This window comes from Megalobrama amblycephala, linkage group LG17 (genome assembly GCF_018812025.1).
Source record: "Megalobrama amblycephala isolate DHTTF-2021 linkage group LG17, ASM1881202v1, whole genome shotgun sequence".
In the NCBI taxonomy this organism is placed as follows: Eukaryota; Metazoa; Chordata; class Actinopteri; order Cypriniformes; family Xenocyprididae; genus Megalobrama; species Megalobrama amblycephala.
Genome location: NC_063060.1, coordinates 15,917,133 through 15,936,975, shown reverse-complemented (window position 1 = coordinate 15,936,975; position 19,843 = coordinate 15,917,133). Strand labels below are relative to the sequence as shown.

The 19,843-nt window shown below is 40.5% G+C and overlaps 2 protein-coding genes across 6 annotated transcripts in view; both read left to right on the top strand.

Moving 5' to 3' along the window:
• LOC125250502 (oocyte zinc finger protein XlCOF6-like) overlaps nt 1-686 on the top strand; it is a 5,369-nt gene extending 4,683 nt beyond the window's left edge. For 4 of the 5 annotated variants that reach the window (XM_048163129.1, XM_048163130.1, XM_048163131.1 and 1 more), the window contains one exon: nt 1-686. This exon is cut by the window's left edge and continues 1,739 nt beyond it. The gene's annotated coding sequence lies outside the window, so the exon portion shown is untranslated. The other variant, XR_007180807.1, reaches the window with a different exon arrangement.
• A 2,416-nt stretch (nt 687-3,102) lies between these two features.
• Nucleotides 3,103-5,887, top strand: LOC125250408 (gastrula zinc finger protein XlCGF8.2DB). The gene is made up of 3 exons (XM_048162974.1): nt 3,103-3,392; nt 3,613-4,633; nt 4,751-5,887. The coding sequence occupies exons 1-2, from the start codon at nt 3,308-3,310 to the stop codon at nt 4,608-4,610; spliced, it is 1,083 nt and encodes a 360-aa protein (XP_048018931.1). The 5' UTR covers nt 3,103-3,307; the 3' UTR covers nt 4,611-4,633; nt 4,751-5,887.
• The last annotated feature ends 13,956 nt before the right edge of the window (nt 5,888-19,843 follow it).

The window sequence follows — 19,843 nt, the reverse complement described above, 5'->3', positions numbered from 1 at the left end:
AAAACAATCAAGCTTGAATTGTGTTCGTTTGTGCTCAAGTAGAGTACATTAATTGTGTAAATTAGTCACTTAATGGACTAATAAACAAGAACTAATATGTAGTTTTAGTGTTCCTAGCCATGTATAAAATTACCAGCAAAAGAAAGGAGCATGCAAGGAGCACAGAGAACAAATTTACTTCAAATGAACATTTTTTTTTTTTTTTTTACATTAATATCTTCATTTTAACTTTATTGTAATACTGTTTATTCCTGCCTTGATGGAAGCATTAAATGTTGTCGTTTTATATTTAATTAACCTGTACTGGTTTATAGCAACTATATAAAGTAGAACCATTTAATTAATGTGCCTTTAAATTCCCATTTTCACCACCAGATGGAGCCCTTACCTCAAGCCTGAAACTGAACAGGAAGCTCGCTGTTTCCTGCTATCCGATTTACATCTTTTGTTTTGTCATGTGTTTGCAGAGCCTGAACATTTTCACCACTATTATCATATTCACAATCATCTGTATTTTGCCTGTATCACTCGAAGATAGAGTACTCATTTGGATTTGTTTGCCTTGTCTGTCTGGCTTCAGTGGCTTGTGTTTATTAATGGTGTCTGCCTTCTGACCTTTGCTCTGAATTGTGTGTATTGAAATATTTGACAGTCACTTTAATAAAATGAAGGACATGATTTCCAAAGGTTTTTGTAAGCTTGATCTGTTGCAAACCAGAACTGGCATCGTAGTTGTTTCTGCTATGGTGAGTTTGGTGGCAGATATTCTCAGGATTTGAAATGACTGATGTTTGGGATAAGATACATATCATGCTCAGGATGTTATTTGAGTTCAGTGGTTCACCCACTAGCTTTGATTCTCTTCACAGCTAATTCAACACATGCCAAAGGTATCTATGAAGCAGTATATCATGTTTCAATTTAAAGCTGATTAAGAAATATATTTTTTTTTTTAAACAATGTTTTTTTATTATTATTGAAAAATATTAATCATGCATAATTTTTTTAAGAACCAAGGAGGATAGAACAACAGAACAGAGCACCACCAATTTTTAGATAAAAAGAGAAAAGAATAATACATTAATAAATTTCACATGTTGACAGTGTATATACAGTTGCAAGATATGTGAACCACTTGCAAAATCTGTGAAAATGTTAATAAATTTAACAAAATGCATGTTATTTTTGATTTAGTACTGTCCTATTTTACATAAAAGATGTTTACATATAATCCACAAGACAAAAAAATAGCTGAATTTATTAAAATAACCCCATTCATAAGTATGTGAACCATTAATTCTTAAGACTGTGTGGTTACCTGGATGATCTACGACTGTTTTTTGTTTTGTTTGTTTTTTGTGATGGTTGTTCATGAGTCCCTTGTTTGTTCTGAGCAGTTAAACTGAGCTCTGTTCTTCAGAAAAAATCAGAAAAAAATCCTCCATGTCCTGCAGATTCTTCAGTTTTCCAACATTTTTTTGCATATTTGAACCCTTTACAGCAGTGACTGTATGATTTTGAAATCCATCTTTTCACACTGAGGACAACTGAGGGACTCAAACACAACTTTTAAAAAAGTTTCAAACATTCACAGATGCTCCAGAAAAAAACATGATGCATTAATAGATGGTGGGGTGAAAACATTTGGAATTTGAAGATCAAGATAAATTGTATTTAATTTGTCTTCCGGGAAACATGCAAATATCTTCTGCTTCCGAAGGGCAGTACTTAATGAAAAAAAAATGATATTCAAGCGAAATAAGAAAAATTTGGACCTCTTCATCCTGTTCAAAAGTTTTCACCCCCTGACTCTTAAGGCATCTTGTTTCCTTCTGAAGCATCAGTGAATGTTTGAACCTTTTTTAATAGTTGTGTTTGAGTCCCTCAGTTGTCCTCCATGTGAAAAGATGGATCTCATTCAGTCACTGTTGTAAAGTGTTCAAATATGCAAAAGATGGAAAACTGAAGAATTTTTAGGACCTGGAGATTTTTTTCTGAAGAACAGAGCTCAGTTTAACTGCTCAGAATAAACAAGGGACTCATGAACAACCATCACACAACAACAACAAAACAAAAAAAAAACAGTCGTAGATAATCCAGGTAACCACACACTGTATTAAAAATCAGTGGTTCACAAACCTTTGAACTGGGTCATTTTAATAAATTCAGCTATTTTTTGTCTTATGGATTATATGTAAACATCTTTTATGTAAAATATCTTACTCAGGACAGTAAATAAATAATAACATGCTTTTTGTATGATCTCTCTTATTTTGTTAAAATTTTGCACATTTTCACAGATTCTGCAAGTGGTTCACATACTTTTTCTTGCAACTGTATATATGTATATATATATATATATATATATATATACAGTCAAACCAAAATTTATTCAGACATTTCATTCATTAATACAGTTTATTCACTATAATTTAAAAAATGGTAATAAAATATGACAAGATCTCAGAGTTAAACTGTGTCAAAAATAAAAAATAATAATAATCTTAATTATGTCAGATAACACTTAAGCAAAACATGGACAGGTCAAGTTGTCTGAATAATTTTTGGTTCCAAATTTTTATCAGTTTTACTGGTAGTCCATTTTATGAAGAATTTTTGGGTATAATATGTCACAGTTTATTTTGCTATCCTCACATAAATGAACTATAGTGTCCTGCACCCACTAAAGTAAATATATATATATATATATATATATATATATATATATATATATATATATATATATATATATATATTTACACTATAGTAATAATATCAAGTATATATCAAAAATATCAGTTTGACTGTATGTATACAGTTGGTTTAATTGCTCATTTCTAAGAGAAATGTCAAGTGCAAACAGTACAACAATCCCATATAGGACGAAAAGACGACAGAACGAAACAAGAGAGCAAAAAAGATCTCCTCAAAAAAAAAGTACTTTTTTTATTATTAAATATTCTTAGTGATTTTATTAAATATTCTACTTTGCATAAGAAGTACGTATTTCGGCGGACTTTTTTTTTTTCTTTTCTTTTTTTTTTTTTGGCGGACCTTTGTTTTGATTTTCCGTTTTGTGTTATTGTGACGCCAGACGCTCTGCGTCATATGGCTCAAGCTCGAGTATGCGGAAGGAGTGATTTGTGCTTTTTGCACGAAACTGCTGACATGGTTTAAAGTTTTTTATGTGGTAGTAACGTGAAATGTTTGTAGATCATTGAATGTAATATTGTACAGCTTTATGTGAAGTGCTAATAGATGATTTCTCGCGAATGGCGAGCTATATTCTTGATAGACTCTTGTAAAGATGGAGTTTGTTAAAGATAACAGTGAAGACATGAGTGATCCAGAAGCATGCAGAATAAAAGATGAAGATACTGAGGAACAAAGAGGTTGGTGATCATTCTTGATGCTTTCCATTCTTCTTTAATGACTGACGAACAAGGGGAACAGCTAAGTTTGCTGGCCACCAAATTTGTGATTTGGACACTTGACAGTTGATTTTTTTTTAAATTACCATGAAAAAGACATAAATAACTTTCAGCACATGAAACATCAATTAAAAATAACGTTCAGTTTAATTTATTTTTAACTATTTCATGTGTTCATTAGACCTGGTGGAAGCGAAAGAGGAAAGTGAAGAACAGAATGAAATGGAGCAGAAACAGCAGTTTCAGAAACCTAATCATTTCAAAATTGGAGAAAAATCTTTTAGTTGCTCCCAGACTGAAAAGAATTTTTCACCAGAAAGAACGGAACCTAAAAATTGCTTCACCTGCCCACAATGTGGAAAGAGTTTCACATGTAAACGTGACCTTAAGAGGCACATAAGAATTCACACTGGAGAGAAGCCGTTCACATGCTCTCAGTGTGGAAAGTGTTTTGCAAATTCAGGAGACCTTAAGAGGCACTTGCGAATTCACTCTGGTGAGAGGCCTTTTACCTGCCCTCAGTGCGGAAAGAGTTTCACGCAAAAGGAAGGTCTTAAGGAACACACCAAAATTCACACGGGAGAGAAGCCGTTTGCATGCATGTTGTGTGGGAAGAGTTTCACACATCAAAACAGCCTGAAAAGGCACATGAAAGTTCATTCTGGAGAGAAATTACACCAGTGCTCTGAGTGTGGCAGGAGATTTTCAGAGGCCTGCAATCTCAAAACTCACCTGCTGTCTCACACAGGAGAAAGACCATTTAACTGTGAACGGTGTGATAAGAAGTTTTTTTTGGCTGTACACTTAAAGACACACATGAGAATTCATGAAGATGAAACGCGTTATGTGTGTTCTTTTTGTGGGAAGAGTTTTTTGTGGCTTAACGGGTTTAAAGACCACCAGAAAACACATATTGGTGAGAAACCCTACGTGTGCTTGGAATGTGGAAGTACTTTTATTAGAGCTGGTGAACTTAAAGTACATGAACGAATCCATACTGGAGAAAAACCTTACAAATGTTCACATTGTGAAAAGAGTTTCACAGTTTCAGGAGCCTTGAAAGTACACGAGCGAGTGCATACTGGAGAGAAGCCGTATCTCTGCCCTTCATGTGGGAAGACTTTCAGTCGATATGGAAATCTAGGGAAACATTTAAAAAAAGCTTGCCCAAAGTTGTGAAACTGAGCAATGTTCACATTCAGGTATAAGATGTTCACATTCACTTTATATTTTCATATGTGGATTAGTATCGGCCAATATTTGTCTTTTTTTTTTTTTTTTTTTGGCATTGCCCAAGATTTTTTTTGTTTGGCTTCTAGGTGTCGGAATCAGGACCTTTATTTTGACAGCGCTGAGAACCCCAGTACTTGAGCGCAGACGCACAGGATTGCCCATTCTCTGTTTGCTTTCTTTGTTTAACAGTTCTGTCTAATCATTTTTTCATATAATATTGACAGGAGAGTTCAACTTGCCGTGTAAATGGTAAAATGGTGGTGCGCATAGCCCGTGAGCTATAACTTGCCTAATATGGTTGTTATAAAAGTAAGTAAACCATATAATAAATGCACTTGCACATATTTGGGAATCACAATATCACATTTTTTACAATCTAGTTAGCAATAATTTGAATAATAAGTAAAAACTAAGAAATAAAACTAATACATCATTCATACAGCAGGATGTGTCACAAGCTTGATGCATTGCTATGGAAATCTTAATATCCTGCTAGATTCTCATTCTTTCCTCATCTCATCTTTCTTTTTGAAATCTTCATTTTAAGTCCCTATATAGTTCAGTCCCATAGAAATTGGGACCTCAATGTGACTCCATGTCCAAATTGTTAAATTATTATTACCCATTTTCAATGGTAAAGAACCAAATGTAGGTAACTTAAACAGCTGATAGTGTGTTTAAAGAAGAATGTCTGAAGAACAAATAACACTGAAACTTGAAATGTATCTTGTTTCCCTCTATCAAAACAATTAAATACAACACACCTCTCTGAGTGTCAAAAACAAAAAAATTTCTGAAGTTTACATGTCTGTAGTTCAGGAAGTATTAAATATATCTTAATGTAATTTTAGATTCTTAGGTTTTAATTGTTTTAATTGTAATTTTAGATTCAAGGAGCTGCTTTGAGAGCCCCATATCTTTTGGACTGAACTATATAGGGCCATGACAATGTAGATTTCAAAAGGAAAGTTTATTAAGAACGAGAATCTAGAAGGATATTAAGATATCCTGTATTCTTTTAAAGTTACAGTCATGCAAACTTTGGAAAATAAATATTTATGCATCAGACAGGTATGATCTATGCAACTGAGCTGATAGAAAAACACAAGATACATTTCTAGTTTCAACATTATTTGTTCTTCAGATATTCCTCTTTAAAAGAAAAAAAGTATCAGCTGTATGCAAAGTGACCCACATTTGGTTTTTGACCACTGAATATGTGTACATCAGCTGTATGCAAAGTGACCCACATTTGGTTTTTGACCACTGAATATGTGTACAATTTACCAATTTACTCATGGAGCCGCATTAAGATCTCCATATCTTCTTTCAGATGAACACAATCGGTGATATATTTAAAAATATCCTTAGTCCTTCAAAGTTTATAATGGTAGTGAATGGGGGACTGCATTTCGAACAAACAAACAAAAAACATTTATCCATAATCAAAGTAATCCATACAGCTCAAGTGGGTTGATAAAGGCCTTTTGAAGCTAAGCGATATGTTTTTGTAAGAAAAATATCCATATTAAAATTTTATAAATTCAAATAACGATCGTACACTGTAAGAATACTGCGCAACTCAACTTGTGCCAAATGAGTAACCCAAAAGAAGATAGTTATATACACCTAGGATGGCTTGAGGGTGAATAAATTATGGGATAATTTTAATTTTTGGGTGAACTAACCCTTTAATGCAAAAAACACTAGTGCTTTTTGCCATGTCTTTGTACAGAATTTTTTTTTAACAAAATCAAAAATTTGAGCTGGCGAAGTTTCGGAAATTTGATTGATTTGACATGGAATGACCCTATAGTGAATGTAACCATGTAGGCCAGTGGTTCCTTAACTGGGGTATGCGAACAAAATGCTGAGTTTTGCCGTTCATTTTCCCCTCCTTAAAATAACATTCAAATTGAGCATGTATTTCTAAGGCAAAATGCCACTAGTGTTAAAACAGGAAAATGGTTGCACTGTAAACATGGCATCCAATCAAATGACCTTTGATCTTTGCGGTCAAAACTGACTCCACACAAGCAGATTTTACATCTTTTATGTAAAATATATTACTCAGGACAGTACTAAACAAAAAATAGCATGCATTTTGTATGATCTCTCTTATTTTGTTAACATTTTTCAAATTTTCACAGATTCTGCAAGTGGTTCACATACTTTTTCTTACAATACCTTTGCAAATGCAGGATTTAAGCACTTACTAGCAGGACAGGTATAGACAGTCATGGAGATTGATTTAAGACTAAAACTCTCTTACCCTGTGTGAGTTCTTATTTTTAATGATGATAATATAGCTATAATACAAGCAACAATGCAATTTTTCCAGTATATCAACACATTGGCAAATGTGGCATTGATTTTATACAAACAAACAAAAAGGTAGCTAATAGTGATGTACATTTTAAATACAGTATTGTTTGTTAGTATTGTTTGCTCTAATTTGCAATGAAATAATAGTTCCAACGAAAGCCAAAGCAGAACTGTTGTGTGTCTCCAAGCAACACACAGTGGTGTTTCATTAATGAACACGTGTGGCTTTGAACGAATCAGGCTCAATGATTCAATGACCCATTCATAAATACAGCCACTTGTCACCATCTACTGGCAGTTTTAGTTTGATATTTAAAAGTATCGCTTTGTTTTTACCATAATTTCATATTTCTCTATTGAGATTTTTTTATAATTTAAAACATTATCTTATAACATTATTTGTGCCATTGTAATTGCATTCAGGCCACCTTTGAGCAGCATTAAACTGTGTAAATACATCTGTGTTCCAAATTATTGTGCAAGTGACGTATCAGTAAGATTTCAGTACAATAAACATTCAGATTTTAGTTTTTCAAAGAAAATGTTTGTTTGTTTGTTTTATCCTTGTTTTATATCTTTTTAGATAACTAGTGTCAATCTCAGACAGGTTTGTTAAATTGACAGGTCTAGTTAAATGAAAATGGTAAATGGAAACCTTACTTAAAGAGGTCGTTTCACATCATTAAGCAAGTCACAGTTCTCATGGAATATGGGGAGGAAGAAAGATCTTTCTGAAGATGAAAAGCATGAAATGTTGTGCAAAAGGCACGAAAACAACTAATATTGTGTGAAAACAGAATGGAGATTATCGGACTATGATTTGTGAGGAATTTACAGCACAAGAACTCGGTCGGATAAAGGCTTATTAAGGGAAGTTTGTTCAAAAAATTTAATTGTATTAAAAGGACAGCTATAAATTAAAGCTGCAAGCAGCGATGAAAGGGCCCTCGCACCCGGGCTCACCGCCGGTCGTTGACCTGCGTGAAGTTGGCCCCCCACCCAACGCAAAACGTCTGCAAAATAGTCTCAATCGTTTGTGCTCCGTTTGTGCTGGTTTGTGCCGTAAAAAATTTCGTTTGTGCTGCTTTGGTTTTTTAGATATTAAAAGAATATTTATAGGTCATTCTCAGGTCACTCAGCCCCCCACATGTTCCAAATTCATCGAAAATAGTCTCAAACGTTTGTGCTTCGTTTGTGCTGGTTTGTGCCGGTAAAAGTTTCGTTTGTGCTGCTTTCGATTTTAAAATATTAGACTTTGAATTAAAGGCGATGACGTCACTCAGCCCCCCCACATGCTCCAAATTCACCCAAAATAGTCTCAATCATTTGTGCTTCGTTTGTGCTGGTTTGTGCCGGTAAAAGTTTCGTTTGTGCTGCTTTTGATTTTAAAATATTAGATTTTGAATTATAGGCGATGACGTCACTCAGCCCCCCACATGCTCCAAATTCGCCCAAAATAGTCTCAATCGTTTGTGCTCCGTTTGTGCTGGTTTGTGCTGGTGAAATTTTAATTTGTGCTGCTTCTGTTTTTAATATATTAAAATAACTTTTATAGGTCATTCTCAGGTCACTCAGCCCCCCACATGCTCCAAATTCGCCCAAAATAGTCTCGTTTGTTTGTGCTCCGTTTGTGCTGGTTTGTGCTGGTGAAATTTTAATTTGTGCTGCTTCCGTTTTTAATATATTAAAATAACTTTTATAGGTCATTCTCAGGTCACTCAGCCCCCCACATGCTCCAAATTCGCCCAAAATAGTCTCAATCATTTGTGCTTCGTTTGTGCTGGTTTGTGCCGGTAAAAGTTTCATTTGTGCTGCTTTCGATTTTAAAATATTAGACTTTGAATTATAGGCGATGGCGTCACTCAGCCCCCCACATGCTCCAAATTCGCCCAAAATAGTCTCATTTGTTTGTGCTCCGTTTGTGCTGATTTGTGCTGGTAAAAGTTTAGTTTGTGTTGTTTCGGTTTTTTTTTTTTTTTTTTTTTTTTTTACGAAAGCATAAGAGCATATTATAGTGACTATTAGGCTATATACCAAAGCATAGACATTTAACAGAAATAGAAGGCGCAATGTGATTTTAAATTAAGTCTGTTTGCTTTCCTCCTTTTCAGTGACAAGCGCGTGTCAGAAACGGAAAGTTGTTGCATCAAAAAAGCTGCATCAGTCAGTGTAATTACTTCAATTAATTAGCCTACGTCAAGAAAATACGACTTATTTAATTGTCTAACTAAACCAAATCGAAAAAGCAAATATAGGCATTCGTTTAATTTGATTTTACTTGAAAATAAACAAAGACAAAAAAGAATTAAGCCTATATAAGACTTTTTTTCTTTTTTTTTTGTATTTTTGGTTTATGGGTTAAACAAATTAGTTTATGCTTTAAAATTTGTTTCAAATGTGTGGGTGGCCCCTAAAATACTCATTTTGGCTTTATGTGGTCTAAAACAACACTGAGGAATTTTTTTATTTATTTGTAGGCCTATTTATTTTATTCTTAAAAGGCCAAAGTAAAACCTAATGATGCAACATGTTTCACTCGTTATTACAAGCAGTTTTTTGTTTTGTTTTTTATTCTTATAAATAATAACATAATTTGTGTTTCATTGGAAAAACCTAAAATATCAGAAAACAATGGAAGGGATTGCGCAGGCGCCTCCGCGGACAAGAGAAGTAGGCTATTGTTGTGCTCCGCACTATAGATGTAGGCTACATTGGCAAGAAATATATGAAACAACCAATTAGAAAAAAAATAAATAATAACTAATATGCAGAGCAGTAGCCTACATAAGATGAACTTGCATGATGGGACATGCAAGACATAAGTTGAATGGCGTTTCAGGGCGTCACTCATGCGAAACAAATATTAAAGAATAATCATATTTTTTACCCATGAATAAAATTACGAAAAATCTAGCTTTATTTTTCAGTTTTCAGTTTTTTTTTTTACACAAAACAAAACACAAAAATCAAACTCTTTCTTATTCCTCTTTATTCCTTTTTAAGTAAAAAAATCAAATCAGCCTACCAGGTGCACGGATGACGGACCCGGACCCCAATTAAACATCCAATATTGTTATTTCATTATTTCTTTACAAAAGCAAAATGAAAAAAAAAAAAAAAAAAAAAAATAGAATTATCATCAATTAATTATGTAATCATGATCAATTATCCTTCAGGAAACACAATATTATATAAACCTTTCAACAACGTTGTACTTATTTGTATTTATTATTTATAAAGCACATTTCAATACAACCGAAGTTGTCCAAAGTGCTGTACATTAAAATGGAGAAAATACAAGGCACAATTAATATAAAGCATACAAAACATAAAACACATACACATCTAGGAATCAATCACTCATCAGAGAGCATCTTGTTCGCGGAGGCGCCTGCGCAATCCTATCCATTGTTTTCTGATATTTTAGGTTTTTCCAATGAAACACAAATTATGTTATTTATAAAAATAAAAAACAAAACAAAAAACTGCTTGTAATAACGAGTGAAACATGTTGCACCATTAGGTTTTACTTAGGCCTTTTAAGAATAAAATAAATACAAATAGATTAAAATTTCCTCAGTGTTGTTTTAGACCATATAAAGCCAAAATGAGTATTTTAGGGGCCACCCACACATTTGAAACGAATTTTAAAGCATAAACTAATTTAAGTTAAACCCATAAACCAAAAATACAAAAAAAAAAAAAAAAAAAACCTCTTAAAGCTCATTTTTTAATCTTATATAGGCTTAATTCTTTTTTGTCTTTGTTTACTTTCTGTCACGGTAGCAAACACGGAGACAAGAGACAGATCCAAATGCAGGTAAGTTTAATGGGTAATCCAATATCGTGAATCCATAAACAGGCCAGGGTCAAAATCCAGAGTAGCAGTCCATACAAAAACAGGCACAAAAACAGGGAACAAGAAACAACACAGACCGGGAAATGTGAACTGAAAACTCCATGACTAGAACAGAAACCAACAGGGTATAAATAGACAGACACTGATAACATAATACAAGACAGCTGTGAGTAATGAAGTGATCATGAGATAATGAGTCCGGCAGTGCGTTATGGGTAATGAAGTCCACGGGGTGAAAACAAGAGTCCAGGATGGAGTGCCCTCTAGTGGCTGATAGGGCACTCACACTAATGATCATGACATTACCCCCCCTCAAAGGAGCGGCTACCAGACGCTCCACCAGACAAAAAAGAAAAAAAAACAAAAACACAAAAACTCAGGAGGGAGGTGGACAGGAGGAGGATCAGGGGGAGGGATGGCGGGCCAGGTCCAGAGTCCCCAACAGAAGGCCAGGGCGGTGCTGGAGGAACTGACCAGGCGGGCGCCAGCAGGCCTGGAGTCCTGGCCGATTGCCAGGGTGGCGCTGGAGGAACTAACCAGGCGGGTTCCCGCAGGTCTGGGGTCCAGGCTGAACACCAGGGCGGCACTGGAGGAACTGACCAGGCTGGTTCCAGCGGTTCTGGAGTCCTGGCTGAGTGCCAGGGTGGCGCTGGCGGAACTGACCAGGCGGGCACTGGCAGGTCTGGATTCCTGGCTGAGTGCCAGGGCGGTGCTGGAGGAACAGACCAGGCGGGTCTCAACGGTTCTGGTAGCCTGGGCAGAGGCGGCAGGGCAGAAGGCTTGGACGGCGGCGGCAGGGCAGAAGGCTTGGACGGCGGCGGCAGGGCAGAAGGCTTGGACGGCGGCGGCAGGACTAGCCAAGGGTGCTTCGTGGCCATATCAGGGCGAGCGGGCAGCTCGGTGACGGCCTCCGTGGCCGTATCAGGGAGAGCGGACAGCTCGGTGACGGTTTCCGTGGCCAGCTCTGGCTGCTCAGGAGGCAGGGCAAGGCGCTTAGTTGGCGCCGGCAGGGCAAGGCGCTTAGTTGGCGCCGGCAGGGCAAGGCGCTTAGTTGGCGCCGGCAGGGCAAGGCGCTTAGTTGGCGCCGGCAGGGCAAGGCGCTTAGTTGGCGCCGGCAGGGCAAGGCGCTTAGTTGGCGCCGGCAGGGCAAGGCGCTTAGTTGGCGCCGGCAGGGCAAGGCGCTTAGTGGCGCCGGCAGGGCAAGGCGCTTGGAGAACCAACGAACAACCTCTAGAGTGGTCTCCAGGCCTTGTAGGATGGAGGAAGCCCTTTTCCTCCTTCTCCTCCGCTTATGAGGGTGAGGCGGTGGCTCACCCAAAATGGACTCACTGGCTGGAGCGGACTTACTGGCTGGAGCGGGCTCTGTAGTGGACTCACTGGCTGGAGCGGGCTCTGGAGCGGACTCACTGGCTGGAGCGGGCTCTGGAGCGGACTCACTGGCTGGAGCGGGCTCTGGAGTGGACTCACTGGCTGGAGCGGGCTCTGGAGTGGACTCACTGGCTGGAGCGGGTTCACTGACTGGAGCGGGCTCTGGAGTGGACTCACTGGCTGGAGCGGACTCACTGACTGGAGCGGGCTCTGGAGCGGACTCACTGGCTGGAGCGGGCTCTGGAGCGGACTCACTGGCTGGAGCGGGCTCTGGAGCGGACTCACTGGCTGGAGCGGGTTCACTGACTGGAGCGGGCTCTGGAGAGGGCTCACTGGCTGGAGCGGACTCACTGGCTGGAGTGGACTCTGGAGTGGATTCACTGACTGGAGTGGACTCACTGGCTGGAGCGGACTCTGGAGTGGACTCACTGACTGGAGTGGACTCACTGGCTGGAGCGGACTCACTGGCTGGAGCGGACTCACTGGCTGGAGCGGACTCACTGGCTGGAGCGGACTCTGGAGTGGACTCACTGGCTGGAGTGGACTCACTGGCTGGAGCAGGCTCTGGAGTGGACTCACTGGCTGGAGCGGACTCACTGGCTGGAGCGGACTCACTGGCTGGAGCAGGCTCTGGAGTGGACTCACTGACTGGAGTGGACTCACTGGCTGGAGCGGACTCACTGGCTGGAGCGGACTCACTGGCTGGAGCGGACTCACTGGCTGGAGCGGACTCTGGAGTGGACTCACTGGCTGGAGCGGGCTCTGGAGTGGATTCACTGACTGGAGTGGACTCACTGACTGGAGCAGGCTCTGGAGTGGACTCACTGGCTGGAGCGGACTCACTGGCTGGAGCGGACTCACTGGCTGGAGCAGGCTCTGGAGTGGACTCACTGACTGGAGTGGACTCACTGGCTGGAGCGGACTCACTGGCTGGAGCGGACTCACTGGCTGGAGCGGACTCACTGGCTGGAGCGGACTCTGGAGTGGAGTGGACTCACTGGCTGGAGCGGGCTCTGGAGTGGATTCACTGACTGGAGTGGACTCACTGACTGGAGCAGGCTCTGGAGTGGACTCACTGGCTGGAGCGGACTCACTGGCTGGAGCGGACTCACTGGCTGGAGCGGACTCACTGGCTGGAGCGGACTCACTGGCTGGAGCGGACTCACTGGCTGGAGCGGACTCTGGAGTGGACTCACTGGCTGGAGTGGGCTCTGGAGTGGATTCACTGGCTGGAGCGAGCTCTGGAGAGGCCTCCGGGTCTTGGTGAATGGAAGCCTTCCTCCTCCTCTTCCTCCTTTTAGATGTGGGAAGCAGAGACTCAGTGCCCACCTCCCTTGTGGCCTCTGGAGCGGAGTCACGTGCTGGAGCAGGCTCAAGGACTGGAGCGGGCTCTGGAGTGGACTCCAAACCTTGAAGGATGAAGGAAGCCTTCTTCCTTCTCCTCCTCCTTTTACCGGGGTGAAGCAGAGGTTCAGTGCCCATCTCCTCTGTGGCGACTGGAAAGTCTCTACGGTAGGGTACAGGGTGACCAGGTATAGCCCACTGGCTTCTAAATCCAAGATATTTAATGAAGCTCCAGAAATCCAGGATCTGAAGACCCTCCAACTCCCAATGAGGCAGAGGGTCATCCAGGCATCTATTAAAAATTTCCTTCAGAGCGATATCACTATATCCCAGCCCTACTGCCAGGGTCCAAAACAATTGTGCCAAACCACCCACCTCTCTGCCCTGTTGCCTCAGGGTGGTTAGGGTCTCCAGGCGAGCCATCCGTTCCTCCACAGTGGTTGGAGGAGTGATAAAGATTCCCATCCTGCTGGATCCTTAGGTGATGGAGTTTTCTGTCACGGTAGCAAACACGGAGACAAGAGACAGATCCAAATGCAGGTAAGTTTAATGGGTAATCCAATATCGTGAATCCATAAACAGGCCAGGGTCAAAATCCAGAGTAGCAGTCCATACAAAAACAGGCACAAAAACAGGGAACAAGAAACAACACAGACCGGGAAATGTGAACTGAAAACTCCATGACTAGAACAGAAACCAACAGGGTATAAATAGACAGACACTGATAACATAATACAAGACAGCTGTGAGTAATGAAGTGATCATGAGATAATGAGTCCGGCAGTGTGTTATGGGTAATGAAGTCCACGGGGTGAAAACAAGAGTCCAGGATGGTGTAATGACTGAGGCAAATCAGACACAATTATTGGTTAGTTAACCAATATTTTTAAGCTCACTCTGGAGTCTGTCCCCATCCCCCGGGAAGTTTTCAGTTACAAGTTTATTGCGCTGAGGAATGTGGTTGCCGCATGGAGAACAGAGTAGAGACACAGAAAATCTGCATCTTCCCTGCATTTTCCACACAGAACACAGACTCTATGGCATTAATGTATAGACAGACTGTGCTATAAATGATTCCTTCTCAGGAAATGGTATCCATTATTACTGATGTTGTATTGTACTCATTGTATTTACATGTTTGATGATTGTTAAATGTTATGACCTGCACGGTAACTTCAATCATGCCATGTTTAGTGTCTATACGTTCGTAGCGGGAAGATTTAAATGTTTGTGTATGCGGTACATCCATACCTGTGCAACACATCGGTATTAAAAGAATATTTAATAGTTCTGATTCAAGAACTCAGCTTGTTAATCTTTCTGGGTTGTAAAAGCCCTGACAGGAGGGGTGTTGCCACCCAGAATTACAACATCTTCATTGGTCCGGTCAACAACTGAGAGGTGTGACTTTGACCAGAGGTTAAAAACCAGCGAACAGTGCCACTCCCTTTCTTTTTCTCCTTGCTTCTGAACGACCGAATCGATCTCCTTGCGGCCGGCCTAGGCCAGGCCTGCAAGGCCTGTAGGCCTCGGCCTACAAACGAGCCATGTGCTCCTCATCCCACATGGAAAAGACTGGCAACAACTTCGGACTGAATCACCCAAGATCTCTCCTCAGATGGCAGAGCCGATGCTCCTCAGCCTAAGGGCATTTTGCAAGTATCGTACATTTTAACACTAAACAGCAAGTTAGTATTAATTTGTAAGACTTACCTTGCTATTGCTGAAGAAACTGATGATTCCTTTCCAGATTGCCTTTGACATTTCATGTAGCTCTAGTAACAGCATCTCTTCCGGTTCAACACTATCATTACTCATTCTGACTTGCGTGTGTGTGTGTGTGTGTGTGTGTGTGACCCTTTATGTATGTTATGTTATGTGTTTGTTAGTTTAGTTATGTGTTTGTGAGTTAGGTAATAAAGATTGTGCACAATACACGTTTGGTTCTGACTCCGTCTGCTAATGAATTGCCTCTTAAGTGATAGATCCGGACTACGTGAGTAGTACAGTACAATAAGAAATATTATTTTTCCATAACTTGGAAATTGACATTTCTTAGAATTAATAAACAATCAACACTGAGCGTTCACTGGACGAACAGGTTAACTGATTGTAATGTTAATTTTAATGTAGCTACGTCCAGTTAATCTGATTAACGGATTTGCATATTCCTAATTAATCATAATTAATAATCATAATGAGTTATGAATAATTATTAATATTTCCCCTTTGAGTTAATTTTCGCTACATATTTGGTGGAGAACGAAAGGCATCATTTTAAGCAATTGTTTGCAGATGGACCAGTAATCAATCATGTGTTTTGGCATAATTTTTGTTAACATCTTATACATGCACAAACTGGGGCTTCAATGCACATTCTCTTGAACGGCAGAACGTTCCTCGATGCTATAATGCATGTTTAAATTGTATGAAGAAGCTAACCTGAAATTATCGAAGAAATCATAATTTCAGTTGCTAAATGAGCGTAAAACTTTTCTGACGACGGAATCGCAGATTAGTAGCGCGTACAAAAGGGTATCAAAAGTAATTAACCTGAACTTGGGCGTAGAAACCCCACTTTCAGCTTTAAATGCATAAGTCTTTCTGACGATGGAATCTCAGATTAGCAGCACGAACAAATAAACTAACCTGAATCTGGGCGAAGAAATCCCCACTTTCAGCTGTAAATGCATAAGCCTTTTTCTGATGATGGAATTCCAGATTAAGCAGCATAAATTTACCTGTGTGACGAAGAAATCTCACTACAGCGTTTGTAATGGTGTTCTGGGCGAGACTCCCCAGTCACCGATTAAAGGCCTTTTTACTGTTCGTTCCGTCACTGTATTCATATTCATGCGCGGGACCGCACATATGAAACACACGCAACGAACCTGTGGTGTAAATTCTAGCGTAGCTAACTAGCAATCACCACTGTCTGTGAAGTGATGTGCTGTTGTGATTTGTGAGTTATGCGTGACCACACTGGAGTTCTTAATGCGGGCTTGCAACGCAGTTAGAATTCTGCTCCATTCTGATCGTGTTGCGGGCTGGCATTGGTCTCCTGGCAACGCATGACAACAGAGCGTGTAGAGCAGACACCTCTGAAAGTCTGATAGCAGCACACCCACATCACAGACTGTTGTGCAAACAACGAATCACGCGTAGCCGAATCTAGCTCTATAGAAACCCTACGCGTACACCCTACGAGTTAAAACCCTTTACCTCGACTAAAAGCTGCTAGCACCCTGCTAGCACCTAGACATGTGCAAGCGTGAAGCATTCAAGCCAAAGACTTTATAGACTTTGGGATTCCCTTTAGGAGGGATTTTGATTTGAACCGCTGATGGGAACACAATGCGTTGTGAAGCTCCGAATCAAATGAATCAATTGCGTCACAAACGATTCACTGTTCGAACCGCTCAAAGCGCCCCTTTGCGAGCCAGAACAGTAAGCGTAGTGAATACTAGAGATATATGAATACGAGACATCTTTAATAAGCCATTCACAAATGGTTATTATTAAGTTGTTATCAATTAAATGTGATCAATGAATCGTCTAATATCCTTAAACCTGAGGTTTCTGTCAAGACATGATATTTCAGTAAACTGTAGCGCTTATTGAAACACTCTGAAAATGCTAGGACGCATCACAAAGCCTCGTTTACTGAAATCACGTGACTGTGGCAGTTTGACACACGCTCCGAATCACTGATGCAACACAAACGATTCATTTGAGTTCCAAAGCTTCACAAGGCACGCCTCAAAAGGCACCCATCTCTGGTTTAAACCGTTTGTATGTGTGTGCGTGTGTGTGCGTATGTGGCGTCACTCACGTTGTCAAGTCTGAGTACCTCTATTCAGTCAAGTTGAATTTAAATTAAATTTAAAATTTAATTAAATCAATTTGTTTAGTTCCCTATCTCTACTTCATGCTAATACTTTGTTCACCTGACTATCCCTATGCAGCCAAGTTGAATTTGGGTTAAATTTGAAAATTTAATTAAATCAATTTTGTCTGTTTAACTTTCCTTTTAGATTTCTAAATCTACTAGGAAATTCTAATTTTATTTTGTTCAACTTCATTCCTCCTCTACGTGTCATTTTATTTCCTTCACTTTCTTTCTATATCTCTGTTCGGTCAAGTTGGATTTAATCAAACTTAGCATTTAATTAAATCAACCTGGGTATTCACATTCCCTAGGTCTAAAGGGACCTTCTGTTTTTATTTTTATTTTATTTTATTTTTTTGTGTTATTCTACTATCACCCTCTTCCCTTTTTCTATAGGATTACAGTAGTTCTAGAAACTGTTGTTTCCTTAATGAGGCATAATGAGTTATAGGTTATTACTACGCTAACACCTATCTCTCAGCTCCCCCTCTTCACTCCTTAGTGCTGAGTACATGAAGTACGGCCATCGTCCAGTGCACTTGGGGCTCCGGAAAGGACTAGAAACTCTTCCCGTTGTTTCTTCTCCTTTCGACCTCAAGGCATCTGGTCTTTCTCTGTTAGTCTAGAGATTAGGTCATCACTTGAACCAGTGACACCTGCTTAACCATATCTCCTAGCAAGACTAAATGGGTAAAAAACCTCTTTCCTTCCTTTCCCTTTTCTTATTTCATTTTTTTCTCTCTCTCTCTCTACCAGTTTGTTCTATTCATTACGTTGTTTCTTCTCCTTTCGACCTCAAGGCATCTGGTCTTTCTCTGTTAGTCTAGAGATTAGGTCATCACTTGAACCAGTGACACCTGCTTAACCATATCTCCTAGCAAGACTAAATGGGTAAAAAACCTCTTTCCTTCCTTTCCCTTTTCTTATTTCATTTTTTTTCTCTCTCTCTCTCTACCAGTTTGTTCTATTCATTTACCTTATGGTGATAATTTCTGGAAAGGAATCATCTGTACTCTGAGTAATAGTTTAATGACGTGTACCAGCCCCGTCATCAGTCAACACAGCTTACAGCTGTCATCCAAGATAGTTAAACACCTTAGGCTCATGCTGGCTTCCCCCACTTCAGCTAGCCACTTCCTATATGGCCCACATAGCTGTACGAACTTGCATTTGCCTGTGCTATCTCTTTCTCTCATGTCCCCATAAGTGTGCCTGTCTGCCCAGTACATCCAGCCCTGCCATCCAGGACCCCCTGGAGACCCAGCGGAACAATGTGATGGTTGCCCTTCAGCTAAAGCAGTCAACAACCTGCAACAGCAGAGTAAGGGACAGCGAGATCGGCAGCACCAGCAGACACTTGACACCTGACCTGAGCCAAAAGGAGCTTCAATTTCTCCTTAGCCCATGCTCATACGGGCTTCCAACAGGAGGTAATTGAACGAACGCTGCAAGTCACTGAGTTCCACAGAGAACCAACCCACTCAGCATGAGAAGGCACAGGACAGATGCAAGAACCATGACAGAGCAGAGCAATTGAGGGAGGTCACCAGTCTTCAGGAGGCTCTGACAGCTGTTGAACTTCGCCAGTCAAAGAACGTAAAGAACTGTTTGTATTTAAAGAGACACTAAAGCGCATGCAGAGCTGAAACCCAAACACTGACTCGGCAATGCACCAGTGTGGGAGACGAACTTGTGGTGGTCCAAAAAGAACTGAAACAGTCCTACCAACTGCAAATGGACCACACCAAGCACCAGCTCCCCCAGCCTTATACAAAGGGGGGGAGGGGCCAGAGCCTGCAGCCTAGGATATCACAGCGCTCATGCCAACATATGAGACCTTCCTTTTTGCCCGAAGTCCCTTACTGGCGTGACCCACCAAGACAGGCTCTCTGTTCTTGATCCCACCAGATTCACTATGAGTTTTGACTTAACAGCCAGAAAAACTCCAATTAGACTATCAGCAGTTGAAGCCAGTCTGCATAAAGGATTTCTCAGACCCAGAAGCCTGAACGCAGATTGAGTGCTGCCCCCGACACCAAGCAGGGCAGATCTGAAAGTCCCAAGGCTACTGCCACCGACTCAGACAAACCTGGAATGAATGGAGGACACCAACAGGACCTTTGCCTCCTACAACGGCTAGTCACCCCTTTGGACAGCACAACCTGCCCTCACACAGTGCCACTCCTGTGACCTGACACAGAAGGCCTGTAACACACAAGGCCCCTCAGCAGGGGGTTCTCAAGACCCCAATGACTTTGAACGGCAAACACAGTGCCTTCCACATAGCTTTTACAAAGGTTCCTAGTTAGCATAATGCATAAAGCACACGGTACACTGATTTCCATGACAACGACTTGTCAAAGGAAATAGTAACTCCAGCTACGGCACTATGAC